Source organism: Pelodiscus sinensis, chromosome 23 (genome assembly GCF_049634645.1).
Source record: "Pelodiscus sinensis isolate JC-2024 chromosome 23, ASM4963464v1, whole genome shotgun sequence".
In the NCBI taxonomy this organism is placed as follows: domain Eukaryota; kingdom Metazoa; phylum Chordata; order Testudines; family Trionychidae; genus Pelodiscus; species Pelodiscus sinensis.
The window spans coordinates 10,032,269-10,055,737 of NC_134733.1; the positions used below are offsets into that span (position 1 = coordinate 10,032,269).

Genomic DNA, 23,469 nt, shown 5'->3' on the forward strand with positions numbered 1-23,469 from the left:
GCTTTCAGAGATACAGTGCAGCACAGGCTCGATGTTGACATAGGAACCAGGGCAGACAGCCTTAGTCCTCTTGGGGGGAAGGGGCTTCACCCCCCTTCCTTGGTCTAAAAACATCCTCCCTCCCCTTAGCCCAGTCAAGACTGACTCAGCTCCTAGGCCTTACCCCGCAGCCAAGTGGCTGTCCCTGCCTCTCTTCCTTTGTGTCTCTCTGCCACCTTATCTGCTCAAGCTGGTACTAGGTGCCTGGATCAATATACATGTGGAGTGAATCAAACAACACAGCCAGGAAAGAGCACTGGGTTACAAGACAAGACAGCACCCCTACTGCGTCATACCATGTAATCAATACTAATACGAATAGTGGATCCTTGTCCTTTATATAACCTATCAGTGGAGATTTTACTTCTGCCAAAGTTGCTCTCTTGAAAGGAGGGTAGGGAGCGGAGACTTCCGACAATTGTATGCAAATTCATGCAAGAGGCCGACAGCTGGCTCCTTCACGTTCAGCGTGAGCTACGGATGGGTCTCTCATCCCAGCTCCCAAGCATTGCTGGATTCACAGTCCAGCTCTGACTCATCACAGGCCTCCTCTGGAGCCATTCTGCGGTGGAGGAGCCCACCAAGGTTTGTAATTATTAGACGAATAAAAAGGCGAGGACTGATGGCTGCTTTCAGCCCTCAGCACCAAGGCTGGCCAGGAACTGAATTAGAGACAGTTGTGCAGAAGAGGAATGAGGGGAAACTACAGGCAGTTTGGCTCATTACCTACTATTCCCTGAATTATTATGTCATTGGCTTTCTTATTCCTACGCTCCGTACTGTATTTATAAGAGGAAAAAATTCTTCCACTGCAAATGAGCATCTGGAAAACAAATAGAGAGAATGTAAGTGGATTTTAATGTAATTGAAAGCAAAAGTGTTGTTTATTTGTTCCTCTTTGTCCTTTTCCCTCCCCGTGCAGTCTCAAGCCAACATGACTTCAAACGGCAACAGAGCTTTTTAATGTAAACTTTCAGATTTTTATAGCCAGAGAGAGCACGAGATCACCTAACCTCATCTCCTCTGTAATAAAGACCATTACATTTAACTCTGTTGCCCTGCTGTTGAGCCCCAGGGGTAGAGGGTCATCCAGAGAGGCACCCAGTCTTGCTTTGAAGCCCTCAAGAGATGGCGAATTCGCCACTTCCCTTGGCAATTTTGTTGTCACGACTAACTGCCGTTGCTGTTACAAGTGTTTGCCTCCTTCCTAATTTGCATTTGCTTGGCTTTAACTTCCAGCCATTGGTTCTTGCTCTGCCTTTGTCAGCTGCATTAGAGCCCTGTGATACCTGGTATGTTCTCCATCGTAAAGTATGAGAATTGGGTAGGGTCGAATCAGTGGGGAGAACTCAAAGCACCAAGGCTTCAAAATTGAAACCAATTGGGCCTCATTTTGTTATTCTTGCTCACGCTTAGCTTAGCGCTTTATGCTGCAAATAGTCTCATTACAAGCAATGGAATATAATAGGGATGTTAATGGATAATCAGATAAATGGGTACCTGGTAAGCATCACTCTTAATGGAGGGCTGCTCCAACCCGGCCTGGCCCCCTGTGGCAGCAGTCCCTGCAGAGAGGGTGGAAGCCGCAGCTATGGCAACCATCACCGCAGAAGGCCTGTGAGCAGTTGGGCTGGAGTGTCCCCTGCCCACACATCCCTTTAATCACTTAAATGGTTCAATGTGGTGTCTACCCTGCATTTACCCGTAGAACCAATTAAGTGGGATTTTACATCCCTGGAAAAAAGTGACTTAACCTATCTAAAGGGGACAGAATCTGGCCTTTTTGAAAATGTACTATTTTGTAAGTTTCAAAATGTACCAATGGGTGATGGGCAAATTGCAGCAAGGTTCAGGGCTCAGACTGATGAGTCTGGAAACTAGTGAAGAACGAGTTGTCGTAGACCAGGTTCATTGGCTTAAGCAGAAGAAGCTCATGTTTTTAGACCCGGAAGCCCCCGATTCAGTCCCTGGACATGTCTCGGTATCCTTGGTTCTGTTTCAGCTCAGGAGGATGGGGGAAAATCTTGAGGGCTCTTCTAGCCCTTTGTTACTACGATGCTTTGAGCCACTCATGTGCATTGTACTATGAGAATGTTTATATGGACTATCAGAATTCTTTGCTCTGCAATATTAGGCTAGAAGATTCACGGGCCCAAGTTTGCTTGTTAGATTCCAGGCGCTTCATGTTTCTGAAAGTATCACAAGAACACCCTTTGTCATCGAAAGTCTTTCTGTTGGCACTCTGACTTCACTCCCCAAGGAGACGATGGGTTATGTGCCACCCTGTAATCTATGGACAAGCTAAGCAGTGTACTTTCTCCACTATAGACATAGACTTCTCTCCTCCCTCCAGCAAGTGGTGCTAGGACAGCCCTTCTTCTCTGCGCAGGTACCAGAGAGCTTGGGGAAATGAAGTGAACTGATGAAACATCAGCACTCATTTTCTGCTACTCCTCATCTCCGTGTTGCATTGTCACTTAGCAGGAGGAGATTGAGCCATAATTAACACCGTGAGGTTTAAAGCTTGCTCAATGCTAGCAATTGAAGGACAAAAAGCTTTTGTAGTTCACAGGTGCTTTAATGCCTCGCTCTCCAACAACAAAAGTTTTGCGGTGGCAAGTACTTGTGTAAACGGGTAAGAAGTGGAAGTTTCCGGCAAACAGCGTTCACACTGCCTGACTCTTAGTGACTTGGCTGTGTGGACACGGCCACGTCTCTAAAAGCTGTGTAGTGTAGACATACTCTAAGTGTTGTGGAGGGGTCATGGTGTTGGTCATTTACCTTAGTTCGTATTAAGGAGGAAATACTCTGTTTAGGGTCAGCCTCCCTGTCCTTGGGTCTATTTTCTATTTGCCCTATTTTTGAGTATTCTCTGATTCATACTCTGTTTCACTTAGGTCTCCCGAATGTCTCCTGTTCCACTTCATTGAAAGTTGCTTGATGTGATGTAACATCATGTGTGATTTATTTTTTCAGTAACAAGAGGAAGGGAGCACTTTGTCCCTCAAAGAAACCTACTTGCTCTGAAATGCCTTTAACTGGAAATGTTGGAGATGAAATGTCTCAAATTCTTTGGATTTTTCCTTTCCCTCTGGCTTTGTTCTGCATCCATACATTCAATACAGGTCATGCCGCCATGATTCCTCAGGTTGAGCTGGAAGATCTGACCAAATTCTGATCTGCATCACACAAATGCAAGTCCAGAGTAACTCTACTAGATTCATTGGAGCTGCTCTGGGCTTACACCAATGTAAAGGATGTCAGAAGCTAGCTCCTGGGCTATGTGGTCTCAGATCTTCATGGTTTTCTATAACTGTATTTGGTATGGAGATGGAATGCCAAACCCAACCCCCTTCAGACTGAATGCATTAAGGATGTTAACTAACAGTTAACTCTTAGTGACCCACTGAGGCTCTTGTACATTTCAAAGGGGGAATACGGAACTCTGCATGCAGCCCGAGGCTAGTGGGAAGTCCCATTGACTACGGGCTGCATGGGGGTGTGCCAGCTTTGAAATGTACAAGAGTCCCCAGCAGCTCTTTAGCTCTAGTGGCTATTTAAAGGGCCGGGAGCTCTGGCTGCAGTAGCAGCGGTGGGAGCTAGGAGCCCTGGATCCCTTTGAATCACCAGGCCATGGGGCAGTTGCTCCCTTTGTGTCCTCCTCTCCCCCATCATTGGGCCTGGAATTTTGCCACTGAGTTGAGTGAAACCAAGATTCCACCCTGTGGTTCTCGGGTTAGCTACGAACTAGGCTTGGTTTCATCTCCAACCTAGAAGGAAACTCAGCATCATCGGTACAGTAATTTGTTGCTGTCCAGCATGAATTGCACTGAATAACACTGAGTTCTTGCTGAAAGAAATAAAGGTCTTTTCTCCTGGCAAACAGTTGCATTTGAAAGGCTCCAGAACTGTAAATGATCAGACCAGCGCTGTACATCCAGTTGCGTTAGTCGCTATCCACACACACTTCCCTTTTTAACTTACAGGGCATTGAAAATTACATTGGCTTTGGTTGTAGTAGATCTCCTGTAAAGGGAAATTATGCCTCACCAATCTATTAGACTTCTTTGAGGGTGTCCACAAGCAGGAGCGGCCTGAGGCGGGCTGCGGCAGCTGGTGCCCCAGGCAAAACACACAATCGGCGCCCCCGCCTGCATGGCGGTCAATGGAGTGATGTCATTATCGGGCGCCCCGGGCGCCCCATGACATCATCGGGCACCCCATTGAAGGCAGCGCCCTAGGCAACGGCCGAGTCGGCCTATAGTTATGGGCTGCCCCTGTCGACAAGCATGTGGACAAGGATGATCCAGTTGACATTGTATTCTTCAACTTTCAGAAACCCTTTGACAAGATCCCATGCCAAAGGCTCTTAAACAAAGTAAGTGGTCATAGGATAAGAGAGAAGAGCCTCTCATGGATCAGTAGATTGTTAAGAGATTAGATAACAAAGGGTAGAAATAAATGGTCAGTTTTCCCAGTTTAGAAAGGTAGATGGTGGAATCCTCTAAGGATCTGAACTGGAACCAGATCTGGGGAGTGGAGGGAGATAAAACGCGTGGTCATGAAATTGGCAGATGATACAAAATTACCCAAGACAATTAAGTCAAAGCTAATGGCAAAGAGTTAGAAAGGGGTCTCACAAAACTGGGTGACTGGGCAACAAAATGGCAGATTTTAGATTAGACATAGCATAGGGCTTTTCTTTTATAGCTCCAACTTGGGTCACAATCCAGCAGAGCACTTCAGCACACCGTTATTAGCCAAAGCACATGCATAGTCCCACTGAAGTACATTGGACTAGCCATGTGCTTCAGTTCTCTGCTACGTCGGGGCCTTACTTTCCAAATATGGACAGAGAGATTCATAAGAAATGGATGTTGCCTAGATTAGGCTCCAATTCCATTTGCATCATTCTGCTAATGATGGCAGAGCATCCGCGACCCTTTCTAGCCACACTAATTAGTCCAGGAAAGTCAGGAGTTCAGAGCCCTTTGCAGATTCCTAGTGGCTCTGGGTGTACTCTGAGAGCAGCGTGTTTCAGAGGGCCTGAGATGTAACTTTGGGAATGTAGAGACATGTCCCATTTCCTGTCTCTGACCTTGAGCTGTAATTGCGTTCTTTCATGCAGCCATGAAGGCAGATCGAAAACGTTTGAAAGCAGAGAAGACAGACTTGGTCAGCCAAATGCAACAGCTCTATGCCACGCTGGAGAGCCGGGAAGAACAGCTACGTGACTTCATCAGAAACTACGAGCAACACAGAAAAGTAAGCGCCTGTGTACTGTGTATCCAACCCAGTCTCTCACCCACAGGCTGTTGCTTCACACTCCATATGATGTTACACATGTTCCTTAGGATCTAACGTGAAGAGCCAAGACAAGCTCATGGCTCTGGTTGTGTGCGCGTCTGATGTTAATGTGGCCGGGTTCATTCTGCACCTTGTGCTCTTTATCGACCTCTCCAGCTAAGAATAACCACGGTGTGGGCTAAATCTGAGTGTACGTACCTTCCTGCCCTCCCCCCTGGAGCAAAGAGCCCCATCTGTTGGCAGCAGAGGGAGGCAGAGTTCATAACGTAAATGATAGCACCACTAAGTTAAAAAATGAAGCAGATCCTGGAGACTTTCCTTGACGCTGATTGTATTGTACTAGGAGTTAAAAGAAAACAAACAGAGTCAGTATTCCTGCAGTGCAGTGAAATGAGACACACATTTGGTTATAGGAATACGGGGCCCAACGCAAGCTGCTTACAAGTCCAGCGACATTAAGGCAATTGCACCTGCCTAGTCGAGGTCAGGATTTAGCCCATGATGTTACTTAGGCTGTCTCTACACTACAGACCTTACAAGGGCACAGCTGTAAGCTGACTAACTGGTAAAAGTGTAATTAGACAGGTCAAAAAACAATGTGAAGAGCAACCAGAAAAGGTCACACAAACCAATAGTGAAAAAATAGGAAGTACCTCAGCAGCAGGACGCCGGCCAAACAATCAGGGAGGCCACTAGACTCTCAAGATGCTAAAGGAGCACACAGGGAAGCTAAGGCTGTTGTGGAGAAGCTAAACGGATTCTTTGCCTCACCTGTCTTCATTGCAGGCAGTGTGAGGAAGATTCCCACACCTGAGCCATTGTTATTAGGTGACAGATCTGAAGAGCAATCCCAGGGCACGTCTAAACTACATGGCTCTGTTGACGGAGCCATGTAGATTTGTTTGTTCAACAAAGGGAAATGAAGCCGCGATTTAAATAATCGCGGCTTCATTTAAATTTACATGGCTGCTCAGCTGATCAGCTGTTTGTCGGCTCAGCGCGCTAGTCTGGACGCTCCCCTGCCAACATGAGAGCCCTTTATCAACCTCTCCAGTAAACCTCATCCTATGAGGCATAATGGGGAGGTCGATAAAGGGCTTTCAGGTCGGCGCGGGAGCGTCCAGACTAGCACGCTGAGCTGACAAACAGCTGATCAGCTGTTTTTCGGCTCAGCGTGGCAGCCATGTAAATTTAAATGAAGCCGCGATTATTTAAATCGCCGCTTCATTTCCATTTGCTGATCTGTCTAATCTACATGCCTCTGTCGACGGAGGCATGTAGTTTAGACACAGCCCCAGATTGAGGTGTCGATGTTTTAAAGCCACCTTTCAAATTGACAAATTTAGCAGTAAATAAGTCACCCAGACCAGATGGCAATCACCCATGGGTTCTGAAGGAACTCACTATGAAATTGTAAAAAAGGGTGGTATGTTCCCTATTGCTTAAATCAGTCTTTTGATCAGATAATGGGAAGATTGCTAATGTAACTCTGATGTAAAAAAAAATACTCCAGATGCAATAGTGGGCTCTGGATGAAGTTCTAAAAGTCTGTACTATCCAAAGCAAGGGGCTGATGCCCTATTGGCTCTCTCTGTGCTGCACTCCTGCAACTACTTCTATTGAATCTGTGCATCAGCCTGGCCAAACTGTCCTGAAAACATTCCCCGCCCAAGCAGAAACTGTTTGATCCTCCCCATTGAACTCAAGGGCAAAAGTTCCATTCACTTCACTGCTGCAAGATCATGTCCAAAATCTATGATGGTAGTGAAAAGACCTGGAGAGATTTTATTCTTTGATGAAAAAGAAAACTTTTCAGGTGAGTGAGCAAATAAAATTTTGCAAGTCAGCTAGCAATAGAACGGTGGAAACTAGAGCACTAGTAAGTAAACAAAAACAGGAAAAGTCAGGTCAGTGAGCAAAGTTAGCAAGGTTTGATTTAAGAGTATTGCTCCATCTGTGTCATGTAACAGATCAGACTGGAAGAAATCATTGAATCAAGATGGTGCACGCACTCTTTCTTTGCCCAAGGGAATGAACCTTTACAACGGGTTATTTCAAGGACGAGGTTTTATAATTGTCCTTAATGTGAAAAGCTTGCTAAAAGAACATATAAACTGCAGTGACTCCAGAGTAAGTTGCTCAGTAATAAATAGCATTTCTTTGAAATGGTTCCAGCCTCTCTGCTCTGTTTCCAAGAGGATATATGTATATTTTTAGACCGTTTCCTGTTTTGCTTTTGATTAGGCTGCATAAAGCCGTCCATTCCGATAAGCAGCCATGGGAATCAAACATCTGTAATTATTCTGGGCTTTTTTTCCATGCAGAGAGAAAGTTTCTATTTTTAATGTTTCATAACAAAGATCGCTCGAATTCAGCACTGGGCTTTTGGGGAAAGTTTTTCTTTTTCTTTCCTGCTCATGTGAGAAAGTCAATGCAATTAAAAAAAGCCAAACAAAGAGAGGTGGGGGAGGAATGCATGGAAGAAAGCATGGAGGTGGGGGAGAATTTCTGTGCACTGTTCATTTGGATTGTGAGGATACTGGAGGTCTTGTGTTATCTGTAGCCCCTCGATTCACTTCATCCAGATCAGCTGGTAGAATCTTTATGGGAGTGTTGGAGGAAGTTCTTCCCTGGGGGCTGTGTTTGCAGAGAGACTTGGGACATGTCCTCGTTTCCACTCTGCGGCAAGCAGCCTGCGTGTTTTCACTAGAGAAACTTGGTGTATGTAATAACCTGCGAACTAGGATCTGGGTGACCCGTAGGGTGTCTCCTGTGGTCATGGAAGAGGATCAAAGAGTGTGCGAAAAAGCCTCCTGCTTCTTCCTTGTGCTTGTTCTCCCAGGGTATCACATGTCGTTTCTTTTGAGCCTTGTGGAGAAATGTTATTCCCCTGGCCTTGAGGACTCCTCTGCATAGGGGGGAGCAGTGACATACACGGCTGGGGTCATGTCCACAGTGGGACTGGTAACTGTGCAATCTTGGGGCTTGGTTATTAGAAGTGTTGAGCATCCAAGACTCCAGCAGGGGGGCTAGTGTAAGCTGCAGGTACTCAGTGTCACTGAAAAACAGGGCCCACCGATGTCGAAACAGGGCTGTGGCTAGTAGCCAGTTTATCCCATTTTCCCTACGCCGTATAGAAGGTCATCTTATTCTAAAAGCTCGGTTAGTCAGGCTGCTCTTTTGACTCTTGCAGCAGCATGGCTGTCAGACATGGTGCCCAGGAAAAGCACTTGTACATGGAAACCATGCTCTTGGCAGCAGAGTTTGAAGGCCGGTGTTGATAGCACAGTTTCATCTGTAGAGGAGAGAAGAACCAATAATGTTCCATCTGCTTAGGGTAATAAGGACAGTTTGGAAATTATTTGCTTGATGGCAGCACCCAGGCGAACCAAGGAGATCTGGGGTCCCATTGTGCTAGGCACTGCACATACACCTCCTGAGAGAGAGCCCCAGAGAGCTTCCAGGTTGGACAAAGGGTAAGGAGGCGAGGCACAGAGAGAAGTGACTTGTCCGAAGTCCCACAGCAGGTATAGTAGCAGAACCAGAATGAAAACACAGTTCTCCTGCTCTGGTGCCCCTGTCTCCTCGCCCACGCTGCCTTTCATTGCCATTTGCTTTCCCTTTCATGCGTTATTTAAAAGGAGGCATCTTGCTTTGAAACATGCTGGAGGAAGAGCATCCAGAGTAGGGTCATCACCACCTGCCCTGTAACCCGAGGTGCCTCAGATGCTCTGCTGTGGCAGTTCACCCTAAGTTCACAGCCTGGGTCCCAGCATGCCTCTCACCCCCTGAGCATCCGTGTGTTGTACACCCCTGGGTCATCAATTCTGACTCCAGCACCCTGCTGACAGCACAGTCTCCCCTCTCTGGCTTTGTCAGCCTTGGTTACGACTTGCAGGAGAACCATAGTGTGCCCCCAACCCTGAAATCCCCCATCCCATCAGCCTTGAAGTGTCCAGCCCTCTCCTGGCACACACAAAGACATAATAAGGGTGGTTTGCACCTCTAACGAGACAAAAGCACATCCTGGCTTGTTAACTTAATTGGGGTCTATGAACCCTTCCCTGCAGGGGGTGTATAGTGAAAATGCACCTAAAAGTTTAAAACTTACTCTAGACTTTGTACCAGAGGGTGCATCTCTCCGGTCAGTCTTCTTCTCAGCTAGGGCTGACTTTCCCTCAGTCCAGGCCCTTCCACAGCTGTGCAAGATGCTGGCTTCTCTTGGCTTCGTAGGCAGAAAGTCTATGTGTAGGCACTTCAGCCTTTCCCTTCCCTTCCTCCTTGGTGGGAAGACCCATCTTTCTCCGCTCGCAAGGGCTCTAGCCCCACGTGTTGGTCTGGTGATGGACGCCAAAGATGGCTTCTGTCCTTGCTTCTATCTTCCAGACTTCAGTTGCCACATTTCAAGGGGCATTATGACCTTGAGCTGTTCTTCCCTGCCTGTGGATTTCCTATCCCGCTGCTGATTTCTGTATAAATGGAGCGTCCCGTTGATTCTGCTAATATCTTTCTTAATCAGAGAGCTGCCTGCCTGGATAAATCTGTTTTTCCCCTTAGCTTAGTCATAGACTTTACAGGATACGATCAGCATATCCCCATAATTCCTTGTTCAGTGTTAATCAAGACCTTGCATGAGGAGACTAATCACCAGTGTGTCATTAGCTTTCAGAAAAGATCTTCCTTGATATACTTCTGTGGCACGGAAAGATAGCATACAAGCCACTGATTCAGTTACTTATCATTTGGGGTGGAGGTGCCAACCGGTCTCCTCCCCCTCTTGAGAGCCTTGTTTATCTAATATGTAAATGGACCTTCATTGTCTCTGCCTCATCAGCAGATGCGGGGGTGACTCATGAGAGGGTGCGGCCTGGGGCCAGTAGCTGGAGGCAGAGCCATCCTATCCTATGGATGGTTCATCCTACTGCTCTGGTCCCTGCTCTTTGTGGGGCCCAAGGGGATTAGCAGGGGGGAGGGATTTGGTGCTGGCAGTAGAGGTCAGTCTCCCCCGCACTCATCTGCTGCAGTGGCAGGTTGCAAAGCGACCTGGCCTCCGCTCGCTCCACTCCGCCGGCTCCCAGTGGCGTTGCTCCTCTTCCTGCTGCTGGTGACTGAGGGGGTGGTCCCACCCCTTCCCACAATGCCTCTTCTCCAGCGGCACGGTCCAGGGTTAGCAGGGGGGCTGGGCTAAGCCTGCCCCTACACTCACCAGTGGTGGTAAGTGGAATGACTCGACCCCAGCCCGCTCCATTCCCGCGACTCCCAACCATGGCATTGGGGGAAGGGGTGGAACCGGTGGCAGGAAGCGGAGCAGCTGGAGCTAGGTCACTCCGCTTCCCCCGCTGCTGCCGGTGAGTGTGGGGGGGCACCCCTTGGTTGTGTCACTCAGGGGAGGGGAGCTTGGGGAAAGGGGTGGAGTAGCGGCAGGTTGGGAGCTTGGGGACCTGAGGGAGCAGAGCAAGGGTGAGAAAAGGTGTTGAGGGGCAGAGCAGGGGCAGTCTTGGGAAAAGGGATGGAGTGGGGGGTGGGTTGGGAACAGGCAGGGAGTGGAGAGGAAAGGGGCAGGGTGGGGTGAGAAGAGGCGGGACCTTCCCCAGGTTAATGGTGGTGGTGGGAGGAATCAGATGGGTGGGGCCGTCACGTGGCCAGTGCCCCTTGTGTCCCTCTCCAGAAGTTGTCACTGAGTAGATGGATCAGAGAAGCAAACATATTCTTTTTTCTGGGCAGACCTACTTACCAGCTCTCCCTGAGATGCCTGATTTTAAACACATTTGAGTCCTAATTCCAGCATATATCCATAACTCTTAATACACACCACGTATGCACCTCCTGCAAGAATATGTTAGTTTTCCAAGGACCTTTTACATGACACCTTGTAGCTCCAGATTACAACTGTGGTGAGTTGGGGTACACTGAATTGGGGAGGCCAGGTGAAATTACCTACCTGATACCAGTGAGTCCCCTGCCCTCTAGCACTGGGATGCCCTTAAAATCACACCCTCCCAACAAGCCTGCATTCTGACCCCCAGGGTCTTCTATTTCCATCTTCTTAGACCATCCTCCCACTCCTTTTCTTGGGGACTCTGCAATGCAGCAGCCACATGACCAACATAATCTTGTGCTTTCCTCATCCCATTATAAATCAGTGGGGCCAGAATTTTTCCAAGTACGCACTCAGGCCAGTTTGCGCATGCGCAACCTGTGCAGCCTCTCCTTTGCTGATGCCTTTTCCTAACACCCCCATGCCAAGTCAGCCCTTTAGTCCCCTGCTGTATGCAAAAGACTGGCCCCGTTTGGCTGAGATCATTAGAATTCGATATAGATATGCAATGATATTGGTGAGGCGAGAACCCCACTGCCTTTGTCACATGCAACACCGGGCGGGGTAGGGAAGAGGGAGGGCTTGCTAAACTGAAACAAGCATTTGACCAGGACCACAGGAACTGTCCCTTTCGCTATCCGGGGTGAAAGCAGGGATGTGCCGAGGCTTTTCAGTAGGGGCTAGAATTTATAAAAACGTGTCAGCCTGCTCCTCTCTGGGACAAGCCCCCATCCCACGTTCTAATGCTGAGGCTGCCTGGGCTTCCCTGAGCACGTAGGTGCCCAGTTCCCATAGGCAGTTTTAAGTCTCAGCCTTTGGGCTCGCCCACATGCATGGTGACATAAGGGGATGTCTGTCTTCTTCCCTAGACGGAGCCTGTAGGACGTCTGGGGAAGCAGCGACAGTTGGCACTGAGCGGCTACACCTACCTCCCATAAGGGGGGTGGGCATGGGGCGGGGAGCAGATACAACCGTGGCTCCCTACCCCCCTCCCCCAACCACCGGCTGAGCTTCCACGCAGAAGGAAGACACCCAGGCAACACCAGGAAAAGGGCCTTTCAGCATCCTTCATCCCTTCCTTGATTCCACTCTCCTCCCCCACCCTCCCTGGTTCTCTGGACAAAGGTGCTCTGCACTGCCCCCTAGGGGGCCTGGACTGCCAGGTGCCAAACCAGCCCTGGGTGATGTCTTGCCCTAAACGGGCACAGGTGGCCGCAAGCATCAAGTCTCTCCACCATGCTTGGAGGAGCAACCTCTCAAAACAGTCACTGGATCCCTAAAGCAGCATCCTGGGCAGGGCTCCCGGGATGCGTGGAATACCCAGATGCACATGCGTTGTAGTGTACCCCAAATGAATCGATTGAAAAGTGAAAAATACAGCCAGCAGGATGCATGGGGCCATCAGCACTGTTGCGTCAGCCCTGCTCTGCTCTCCCGGAAATTGTTCACGCTGTGCCATGGCCCCCGTCAAATTAAGAGCTTAGTGAGCGTCTGCTGGGCTGTGACGGCACACGCCAGCTGGCCTGTGTGCTTTTGTATGCAGGCAGTTTCCCATCCAGGAAGCTCCTCCCAGGTGACTCCGGGATGTCACCTCATGGGTGCCAGAACCTGAAGGCACCTTGGCCCAGTGAGCAGGGACCAGGGCAGAAGTCAGGAGACTACAGTTCCTGTCTCTCCCACCGACTGGCTCTCCTGAACCACATTACTCCTCTGTGCCTCAGTTCTCCCCTCCCCCTCTCACCCTCCAGGTTAAATAGTGATGATGGTGCTTTAGCTGCCATTGTAAAGTGCAGAGAGCTATGGATGAGAAGGGCTGGAGAAGGCCTAAGTGTGATGAATCTCCACACACCAAAGCTCTCAAACCTAGAAAAGGAGAAGAGCCAGGGTCCTTTGAAGCTCACTAAGAACACGACTGTTACCACCAAATATCACAGGGCAAGCGCTCAGATATCACAGTAATAGGCAGCAAAGCAGAACCAAAAGACCAAGAGATTAACAACCCAGAAAGCTTTTAGATCTGTACCTAGGCTGCACACACAGCAGCTGCCACCATTACTTTGTTATGATGAGTTTCCTTGTAGAACCAGGAAGGTTTCTGTTTTATTGAACTCTGAGAGCAAGGAAGGGGAGAATGGGTTTCTCATGGGGTTATTTCTCATATCACTGTATCCATGGAGGAAAGTCTAAGGCTAGCTCTATACTACAGGGGAAGGTTGAACCAAGATACACAACTCCAGCTACATTAATTGTATAGCTGGAGTCAGTGTACTTTGTTTTGAGTTTCTCTGCTGTCACCCCAGCGGGAGACAGATGGGAGCAAATGCTTTCCCTTACTCCTCACAGAAGCAGGAGTACCAGCTGCCGATAGGGGCACCCTCTGACTTTGAGTTAACAGGTCTTAACTAGACCCACTAAATCGAACTCCGGAAGATCGATTGTGGCAGCGCTGATCTTCCATTTAGTGAAGACGTGGCTTAAATCAGCAATTCAGGAGGAGACACCACTAGCTTGTGCCAAACAGTAGAAAATGGCATGTTTTCAGAACAGCTGGGCTTGCAAAGATGCTTGTCTCTGCTTTAGGTTCCTTGGCACGCAGGATTCGAATCCCCCTGCTGTCTCAAGCAGCTAACTCCTTGCTTCTAGCCAGTGTTTGTTGCTGTGCTATTGGCCCTTCATTATGGCCACTCTCGGTAACTGAGGCAGGGTAGGTGGCACTGATGTGCTCAGATGATCTAGGACACGGTGTGGTAAAGAGACACGAGTGGTGAAAACCACCTCTTACTTTTCTTTGTTTGCCCTTCAGTTTTTCAAAAGTGTTGCTTTCTGTCCCCACTAGGGATGTTAAGTATCGGTTAATTGAACGGTCGATTAACCTCGTGGATTCTTATCGGTTAGTCGACTATTCTATAGTCCCTGGGCAGCCCCTGTCTGGAGGGGCGGGGTCTGAGCTCCCAGACCCAGCATGAGCTGGAACGGAGCTGGGCTGCCTGTCCACCTGGCTCCTAATACACTTTAAATGCAGAGCTGTGGTGAGGGTAGGTCTAGGACCCAGCGCAAACCAGGACTGAGCTGGGCTGCTGGCTAGCCTGCTAAAAAATTTACTGGCAAGGGGGACAGGGGGAATGAGTGTAGTCTATGCATTAACCTATACGCTTTTGCTTATCAGTTAATTGACTACACTATTACATCCCTAGTCTCCACTTGCTACCCCGATGCTGGACAACGGCCTCTTCACAGCCCTACAGATTCACCACAGCTATAAGCTGGCGTAGGAGAAGGTAAAGAAGAGATAAAACTGGAATAATGAAGGGATCCTGCTAGTGGTGATGGGGAAAACTTGACCCTGCTGAAGTCAATCCAACTTTTGCCATTGACTCCGGCGTGGTCGGGGGTTTGCCCAGTGTTTTTAATAGAGAATGAAATGCTGTCCAGTGGGGCAGGGCATGGATTTCCTGTGGCTGCAGGTGGTGTCTGTTCCCTCATTTCCCCCGTGTCTTTGCAGGAGAGTGAGGACGCAGTGAAAGCACTTGCAAAAGAAAAGGATCTCCTGGAGCGAGAGAAGTGGGAGCTTCGCCGGCAAGCCAAAGAGGCAACGGACCACGCCAGCGTGCTCCGCTCCCAGCTGGACCTGAAAGACAACAGAATGAAGGAACTGGAAGCTGAGCTAGCCATGGTGAGAGCCCTTCCTCCTGCATCTGTAGCCAGAGGCATTTGTATAGACTGGAGTGCAGATGAGCTACCGCTGCAGTGGAGCTTAGGGGGCGGCTCAATCCTAGCTTTGGAAGTTGTTCACGTGCTAGCTACAAATAACGGACATGTAGGGCTGAAAGGGACCTTGAGAGGTCATCAAGGTCAAGTGTAGCCTCCTGCTGTGAGACTGGACCCAATAAACCCCCTACACCATCCCTGAGAGGTGTTTGGCCAGCCTGTTCTTAAAACCCTCCAGAAATTGAGATTAAAGGTCTAGAATAAAAGAGGGAAGACAGGAAGAATTGGGTTTGTTTAGTTTGAAAAAGAGAAGACTAAGAACATAAGAATGACCATACTGAGTCAGACCAAAGGTCCATCTAGCCCACTATCCTGTCTGCCGACAGTGGCCAATGCCAGATGCCCCAGAGGGAAGGAACACAACAGGTAATCCTCACGTGATCCCTCCCCTGTTACCCATTTCCAGACACACACAGGCTAGGAACACTATTTCTACCCATCCTGGCTAAAAGCCGTTTAAGGACCAAACCTCCATGAATCCATCTAGCTCTTTTTTGGACCCTGTTAAAGTCCTAGTCTTCACCACATCCTCTGGCAAGGAGTTCCATAAGTGGACTGTGCACTGAGTGAAGAAAAACTTCCTTTTGTTTGTTTTAAGCCTGCTGTCTATTAATTTCATTTGGTGACCCTTAGTTCTTATAGTGTGGGACTAAGTAAATAACTTTTCCTTATTTACTTTTTCCGCGCCAGTCCTGGTTTTATAGACCTCCATCATATCCCCCCTTACTCTTCTCTTTTCTAAGCTGAGAGGGGACATGATAGCAGTTTTCAAGTACTTAAAAGGGTATTACAAGGAGGAGCGAGGAAAAAAATGTTCTCCTTGACCTCTGATAATAGGACAAGAAGCAACGGGCTTAAATTGCAGCAAGGGAGGTTTAGGTTGGACATTAGGAAAAACTTCTTGTCAGGATGGTTAAGCACTGCAATAAATTGCCGAGGGCTGTTGTGGAAACTCCATCTCCGGAGATACTTAAGAGCAGGTTAAATAGACATCTATCAGGGATGATCTAGGCAGTACTGGGCCCTGCCGTGAGGGCAGTGGACTTGATGACCTTCCAATTCTAGTGTTCTGTGATTCTGTAGTCTCCCTTGGAAATGTTCCAATCCTAGGAGAGAGGGTTTTTTCGTAATATCCAACCTTAATCCCTTGCTTCACTAAGCAGCGTGTCTCCCCGGCTTAGGCCAGCCACCTGAATACGCTGAGATCCTAGGTGCGCCCTTGAGAAGCCAGCCCAAGCTGCTGCCCTTGCCTCGGCTCCTAGGCTGCTCTTTTTAGCAGACAAGCTCAAACAGAGCTAGTGTGTGTGCATCTACCAACGCCGGGAATTACCCCTCCCAGCTGCCGGGTCGACATACCCTAGAAAACCTCACCAAGTCCAGAGTCTCTTCCTTGAATATGAATTCTGCACGGCTTTGGTCTGATTTTCTGTGACAGCCCCTGTCCAATGAATGTCACCCAGCTCTCGGGCTACAGGTCATGGCCCTCCTACCTGGTCACTTTCACCTCAGCAAAGGGTCATATGTTTCTGGTCCAGCAAATCTAGACAGGCAGCCTTTCAAACCACCCTGGACATCCCCTGCGAGAAATTGTGTTCCTGGCAGCAGGCATCCCAGACCCTTTGAGATTTCCCCAGCACATGTTATTTGCTGTAGCAACCTGTGATGTGACCAGCCTGCAACTTCCTTCATGCCTTGTACAGTGCATTGGGCTGGGGGAGCAGGCCTTAATTTCTCCCCAAGCAGCTAAACAAGGATTTATCTCATTTTCTTATGAACATAAGAACGGCCATACTGGGTCAGACCAAAGGTCCATCTAGCCCAGTATCCTGTCTGCCGACAGTGGCCAATACCGGTTGCCCCAGAGGAAGGGAGCACAACAGGTAATCCGCATGTGATCCCTCTCCTGCCACCCATTCCAGACAAACAGAGGCTGGGGATACCATTCCTAACCATTCTGGCTAATAGCCATTGATGGACGTAACTTCCATGAATCAATCTAGCTCTTTTTTGAACCCTTTTAAAGTTCTAGCCTTCACCTTATCCTCTAGCAAGGAGTTCCACAGATTGACTGTGCTCTGAGTGAAGAAAAACTTCCTTTTGTTTCTTTTAAACCTGCTGCCTATTAATTTCATTTGGTGACACCTAGTTCTTATGTTAAGGGGGTTGCAATATCAACCAAAGACACGATTCCCACAGATCAGCCCTAATTGCCATCTTAAGCTTGCCAGGAGAAAAGACAAAGCGACCATTCTCCTTGGTACCGCTTTGTTTTTCTTACTTCTCTGCAGACTGCCCTGGCGCTGGTAAGCAGAAGGCGAGTGTCACAGCCAATCACCACCCTTCTTATTTGCAGGTCTGTGAGGGCTCTGCGCTAGCCAGCGAATTAAGTAGAAGAGGGCAAAGAGTTGAAAGGGAGTCTGGCAAGACTGACAGGCTTCGGTAGGCGGTGCGGTCACATGGACTGCCTCTTTCCCCGCTCATGCATGCGAGCGCACAGACATCCTCACCTGTCTCAACCACTCCTGCTGGGGCTGATGCCTTCCAAAGACTTACAGTTCTCAAACCGATGCAGGCATATATCCACGTCGCAAGTGCCTGCGTGTCCCCGCGGTAATACACAAGCTCCTGCCGCCTCTTTACTTTTGTAGATACAGTGCTGGAGCTAGTCAAACATACACACCCCCCCAAGTGTTCCTAACCTAGTTCCTTCACTGCTCTAAGCACGTGTCCATGCATCCACATCCCACCTGCCCCTTCCTCTAGATGCCTCTATATCCTTCAGCATTTGGCTCCGAAATCATAAGCAGGCTGGATGTCAGATGTCTCCTGTGTTTTCACTGTTCAGAGCAAATTTCTGCCATGAAACACAAATGACAGCTGGACATGCAGTCAAAATTTCCCCCTTAGCTTTGAAGCATTCCACGGTATTAAATAGATAGCTCACAATTTGTTGCGTGATGCTTCACCTTGCACTGCAGAGGTTTGCTGTGCACAGTCGCTGCCCAACAGTGACACCTAGTGTTTATCATCAGACTGACATTCAGCCATCTGAAGAGCTAGACAGGGTTGGGGAAACTAAGGCCTGGGGGCTGGATGGAGCCTCTGGCTTGCCCAGATCTGGCCCCCAAGGCTCAGAGATTCCTCCCCTCGCCCCAGAAATGGGGAGCCCACGCTGGTGCTCCAGCATCCCTCGCTGCTCCTCTGCAGAGCTGGGGAACACACAATCTACTAGCTTGGGCCTCCTTAGGCTCTGGTGTGTGAGGGGACTGTGGGGAGTGTCTTTCTCCTTCTCAACTGGGGGCTACGCCAGTGAGAATTTGGTTTTGGGTTTTTTGCTTTTCACTTGTGTGCAGCCCCCGTCTGATTTCTCCGTGGGCCAGCGGAATGATTGGAATGTTGGCCCAGAATTCTGTCACGCTTAATCCCAGTGAGCAGTATGTGGCTTTGCCGGTAGCTCTGTTGGAGGCAGGGGGCTGCCTGGAACAGGACACACCACTCTTCGGGGGTCCAGGTGAAAGAATGGGCCCAGCATAGTTCATGTTTCAGGACTAAAGCTAGCGATACTTTACAGCATGTGTCTGGTAATGAAGCTTCATGCCATTGCTGTTACACAGGTGAATTCACAGCAACCCATGTGTATGACAAGTTTTTTTGTAAAGGCGCTTACAAATTGTATAGCACAATGTGACAGTCATGTGCGTTAAATAACAATCACGGTTGTATAGGCATGTGGGCTTTTTTTACCCTTGAAGTCCCAAGGATAAGAATTTGATAGGGATTGTTTAAAAGGTGCTCTGCTTTTCAGAGAATCTCTTTTTCTGTTGATTATGAAAACCTTAATAGGGCCAAGTCTCCAGTGTCGCTCTGTTGCTTTCAGTGAAGCTACGCTGATTGGCACCAGGTGAGGATCCAGCCCTTAGTACCTCATTTGAGTTCCTCCCCAGACAGGTTTGCATTTCAAGCCGCACAGCTTCAGCTTGCCAGTCCAACTGCAATCCAGGGGGGTCTGCTTACGGGACATCAAACCAGCGGTGTGCTTCTGATCTGATCATTGCCTCCACAGTCTAATGGGTGCCTTCTTTAGCCACTGGAACGATGTGTGTCTTTAGATCCCACAAGAACCTCCAGGCAGCAACGTGCAGCACACAGCTTTTTCTCTGCCCTGCAGAGGAATGCAGACATTGATGGGAGAAGTACTGGGACATCAACCAACAGCTGTTTCACTCAGCCGCTCGCCAAGCCCCCTTGAAAACAGCGCGGGGTTGTGCAGGTGTAAGCGAGGGGAGCGGGATAGGAAGCAACGGAATTGTACAGGTTAGCGGAGGGCAGAGTCTCCCACAGAAGAACTTTGGGAAGGGAAGAGCCCAACTGGGAGATGGGCCCCAAATCCCCAAAGGTCGTGAGCTCCTAACTGCCCTTGAGAATCTGGGCCTCCAGGCCTAGAGTGGCTTTGCGGGGGTGGGGGGTAAGCAAACGATCCTTGTACATCAAGCCCATGTGCGGTGGAAGCGACATAGGCCTGACAAACAGGCCGCACCAGAACACATCAGAAAAGCATTTTTAAATGTTCGCCACCCAGGATTTTGAGGAAAATAGGGATGTGAAAGGGTAACCGCCTAACGGGTTACCTACACGGGTAATGCTTGCCGGCTCCGGTGAGCCGGTGGGGACTGGAGCCATGGGCAGGGGTCTGCTCAAGCCTCACAGGGATCCCGCTGTAGATGGGCTGCTCTTGTCTGTAGCGCAACGTTTTCAGTGTTCCCCAAAGAAACCCACTGCAAGGCTCAGTGATGAGAAAAAGCTGTGCACTGCACGTTGCTGCCAGGAGCTCTGTTTGTTCCTTACGGCCTGCTTGGTCCTCCGAAACAAGACCCAAGGCACCATATTACTTAATGCAACAGTCCACTGACGTATAGACCCACACCCTTTCAGCTGGTCACTGACGCACCTCGACATCCACGTAGAAGTCAATGGGGCATCGCACAGACCTAACGGGACCGCAGGCAGGGATCAGAATGTAGGATGGGGCCTTTAATAAGTGACACCTTGAGAGACTAGAAAAACCCAACCAACCTATGATTTCCAAGGCATTTCAGGACTGTCAAAGTATTCTGTGAGTTTTCCTACTTATGAAACATCAAGTGCATCATGGGAGCTATTCTCCGCTGGCTAATGAAAAGGTGCAGTCAAGCAACAGGCCTCTCTTTAATGAGACTTTTCAAATTATTCTTACTTGGTTGATGCTTCTGTTGAATTTTTCTTTAAAAAAAAAAAAAAGGCAAAATATTGAAGAGGGAGAAGCATCCTTGCAATAGTCCTGCCATGTCCCCTAGGAACAGCACAATAAATAGGCCCATGGCACACATTTGATCCAAAGCCAAATCTCTGCCTGTCATTGTGTGCCTGTGCTTTTCTTCATGAAATCTGGCACCTCTTACTGTACATTTCGCTGGATGTGCTGGAACAGCTGTTTCAGGTTTTGGTCCAAGTTTCTCTCAAAAGTGAATCCCACGCAAACTCTTTGTGGGGCTGTTTTTGTTTTCTTCATGGTGTTCAAACAGGTTGGATTTCAGCCTGCCCCCATGTCAATCCCTTGTGCTTAGTCCTATGCAGTGCATGGAGGAAAGCTGGGGCTGGCTTCCCAGCTCTCAACAGGTGCACGCTCAGGTGAGCACTAGATTAGATCTGAGTGGCAGCTGCTTGCATTCTGAAAGCCTTGGCAAGCTTTGGTTTGATAGGGCTTATTGCCGCACACACATCCCCCCAGAAAAGTTAATTAGCAACCCGGGGGAAATCAGCTGTGTCTTTTGAGAGGATTTAACCTCAAAGGCAGCACCTCCCTCGTTGTCTTCCCTCGGAGGGTGAAATTGGCCCCCGTGGGTTGTGCTGGCACCTCTGCACAGGGCGAATTGATCTCATTGCAATCCAAGTGCTGCCTTGAGAGAAGCGTTGCATTGTCGTGTGTTTTGTTCTTCAATCCCATCAGGCCAAGCAGTCCTTAGCCACGTTAACCAAGGATGTCCCCAAGCGTCACTCCTTAGCCATGCCGGGCGAGACGGTGTTGAATGGGAATCAGGAATGGGTGATGCAGGCGGATCTCCCCCTCACAGCTGCTATCCGACAGAGCCAGCAGACGCTTTACCATTCGCACCCCCAGCACGCCGCAGACCGACAAGGTGAGCTCCGGGCCAGCAGCAAACCCCTTTGGTAACCCTCTGCAGTGTGTTCTGCCTTCGCTACAACTGCCTTCGGGGTAAAGTCGAGAACCGCTTTGTTCCAGCAAAGGGTTAGTCTTGTGTGTTGTGGCAAGGAGGGGAATAAAGTCCAGTAGCTTGTTATGAGTGCGCTGCAGTGAAAGGGAGGGACAGGAGAGAGATGTAGATAAAGAGAACTCCAGAGGCATGGGGCACATCTCTAGGTCGTGCAACTTGGCATAGAAGACGAGAGCTATGAGGGAAGACTGGAAGAATTGAGCTTGTTTAGTTTGGAAAAGAGGAGACTGAGAGGGGACGTAACAGCTTTCAAGTATCTAAAAGGGTGTTACAAGGAGGAGGGAGAAAAATTGTTCTCCTTGCCCTCTGATGATAGGACAAGAAGCAATGGGCTTTAATTGCAGCAAGGGAGGTTTAGGTTGGACATTAGGAAAGACTTCCTGTCAGGGTGGTTAAACACTGGAATGAATTGCCCAGGGAGGCTGTGGAATCTCCATCACTGGAGATATTCAAGAGCAGGTTGGATAGCCGTCTGTCACGGATGATCTAGATGGTGCGTGGTCCTGCTGTGAGTGCAGGGGACTGGACTTTACAATCTCTCAAGGTCCCTTCCAGTTCTAGTATTCTATGATAGCCAATGTAGCCAATGCTTCTATGCTGGCTGACACCTTCTTAGGATCTGCCGCCCAGACTTGAGCCAACTTCCATTTGAAGCTTACGAATTCCCTTTTGAAGATCAGCGATTCTCATTCATTTTAAAATCAGGGTTTATCCATAACTTTGAGGATGTTCAGCCCTGTACTCCCTTCTTTCAGATGAGGCCTTGACCACTTGTGGTCATCGAAGTCTTAGGATTGTTTTGGATCCCAACTAAGATCATTATGTTCTGCCCCCTAAAATCCCTCCTGTGGGACCCCAGGGATACACAACATTCTTTGTTACTTCCTGTGATAGGAGGTTATTCATTGCTGCAGGGTCCTGTAACAGCCGCCAACTTTCAACCCCATGGTTGCCTGAGTCTCATTGGTTGGGGAGTCGTCCTCAGCTCTCTCTTTCCTGTCTCCTCTGGGTGTCGTAAGGCTTAATCACTGCCTACCGGAAAGCACATGGAGATATTTGGAGAAGGGAGGGCAAAGGATCAATTGATTCTACCCCCATGTCAGGTCCCTGCTGTATTTTGATAGGAGCGTGTAAGAAATCTGAACAGGTCTTGAAATACAGGCTCAGACTCAGCGACATCCCCCTCCTCTGCATAACCTCCCTGTGACGGTGCAGAACGCCTCAGCCCCGCCGAGGCGAACCCGTCCCGCACTGAGCCGGCGGTTGCACTCTCGCTCCTCGGCGCCTCCCGGGGACCGCAGCGGGTCTGTGCTTCCTGCACAGCCACCGCGGGTCAACCCGTCTCCGTGGGCGGGGCCAGGGGCGCAGGCCGGCTCGCTGACGTGGGGGCGAGGACCGGCGTACTTGCGTCAGGAGCACGCCAGCTAGCCGACGCTGACGTAGGAGGGCGGGCGGTCGCCAACGTGAGGGTGGGGGCGGGAAACTTAAAAAGGGGAGAGAGCTCCAGACAAGGAGGAGTGAGGTAGGAGAGGCGGACGGAGAACCGGGGGTAGGAAGCAGCCCAGGGCAGTGGCTGGATCATAGCCCGGCGAGCCGGAGGGTTTCGGAGGAGATTCCCCTGCCGGCAGGACAGGTACAGGCATACTTGTTCTTAGGGCCCTGGGCTAGGGCCCGTGAGTGAGGGTGGGCCTGGGCCCCTCTTCCCCCCCGCTGAGTGGTCACTCACAGGACATATAGTGCTCAGTGCCCGAGGGGACCATTACTCTGAAACTAAGAACCAGTGGATACCCGTCGCCTGGGGCGGCGAGGTAGGACAAAGGGGTACCCCACCCCCATCTTGGACCGGGCCGCGGGGTCTGCACCCCAACACTCCCCTTCCCCTGTGCCCTCAGTGTGCAGACTCTCAGTTGGCTGTGTGGCCTGCTTAGCGAATCCCCTTTTAGGGAGCAGCTTTATTGCTGCTTCTGAGCAGCAGGCAGGCGTACGCTGAGGCTCATCTCCCCACTTTCCACACTGTGAACCTGGGCCCAGGGTTTCCCAGCTTAGGGGTGCAGCGTTGGCCGGCTCGGAAAGCCTTGCGCTGGTTCCAAGCCGTCGTTGCTCCTGACTCAGTCAGTGGGAGCTCCGCACTGCTAGAAGTCAGGCCGCTTACTTAGGTCCCTAATGATGATGGATTTATCCTGGATGATCTGTACTGTAGTAGCACTTGAAAGCCCCTGCTCAGATTGGGGTGCTTTTGTGCCAGGTGCCGTACAGATATGTAGT

General features: G+C 49.6%; 1 protein-coding gene across 8 annotated transcripts in view; it reads left to right on the forward strand.

Moving 5' to 3' along the window:
- Nucleotides 1–23,469, forward strand: part of KAZN (kazrin, periplakin interacting protein) — an 846,942-nt gene that overhangs the window by 759,405 nt on the left and 64,068 nt on the right. For all 8 annotated transcript variants that reach the window (XM_075906495.1, XM_075906499.1, XM_075906496.1 and 5 more), the window contains 3 exons: nt 5,168–5,304; nt 14,667–14,837; nt 20,919–21,108. In XM_075906495.1, coding sequence (XP_075762610.1) covers nt 5,168–5,304; nt 14,667–14,837; nt 20,919–21,108 — 498 coding nt within the window. The remainder of the gene's footprint in view (nt 1–5,167; nt 5,305–14,666; nt 14,838–20,918; nt 21,109–23,469) is intronic.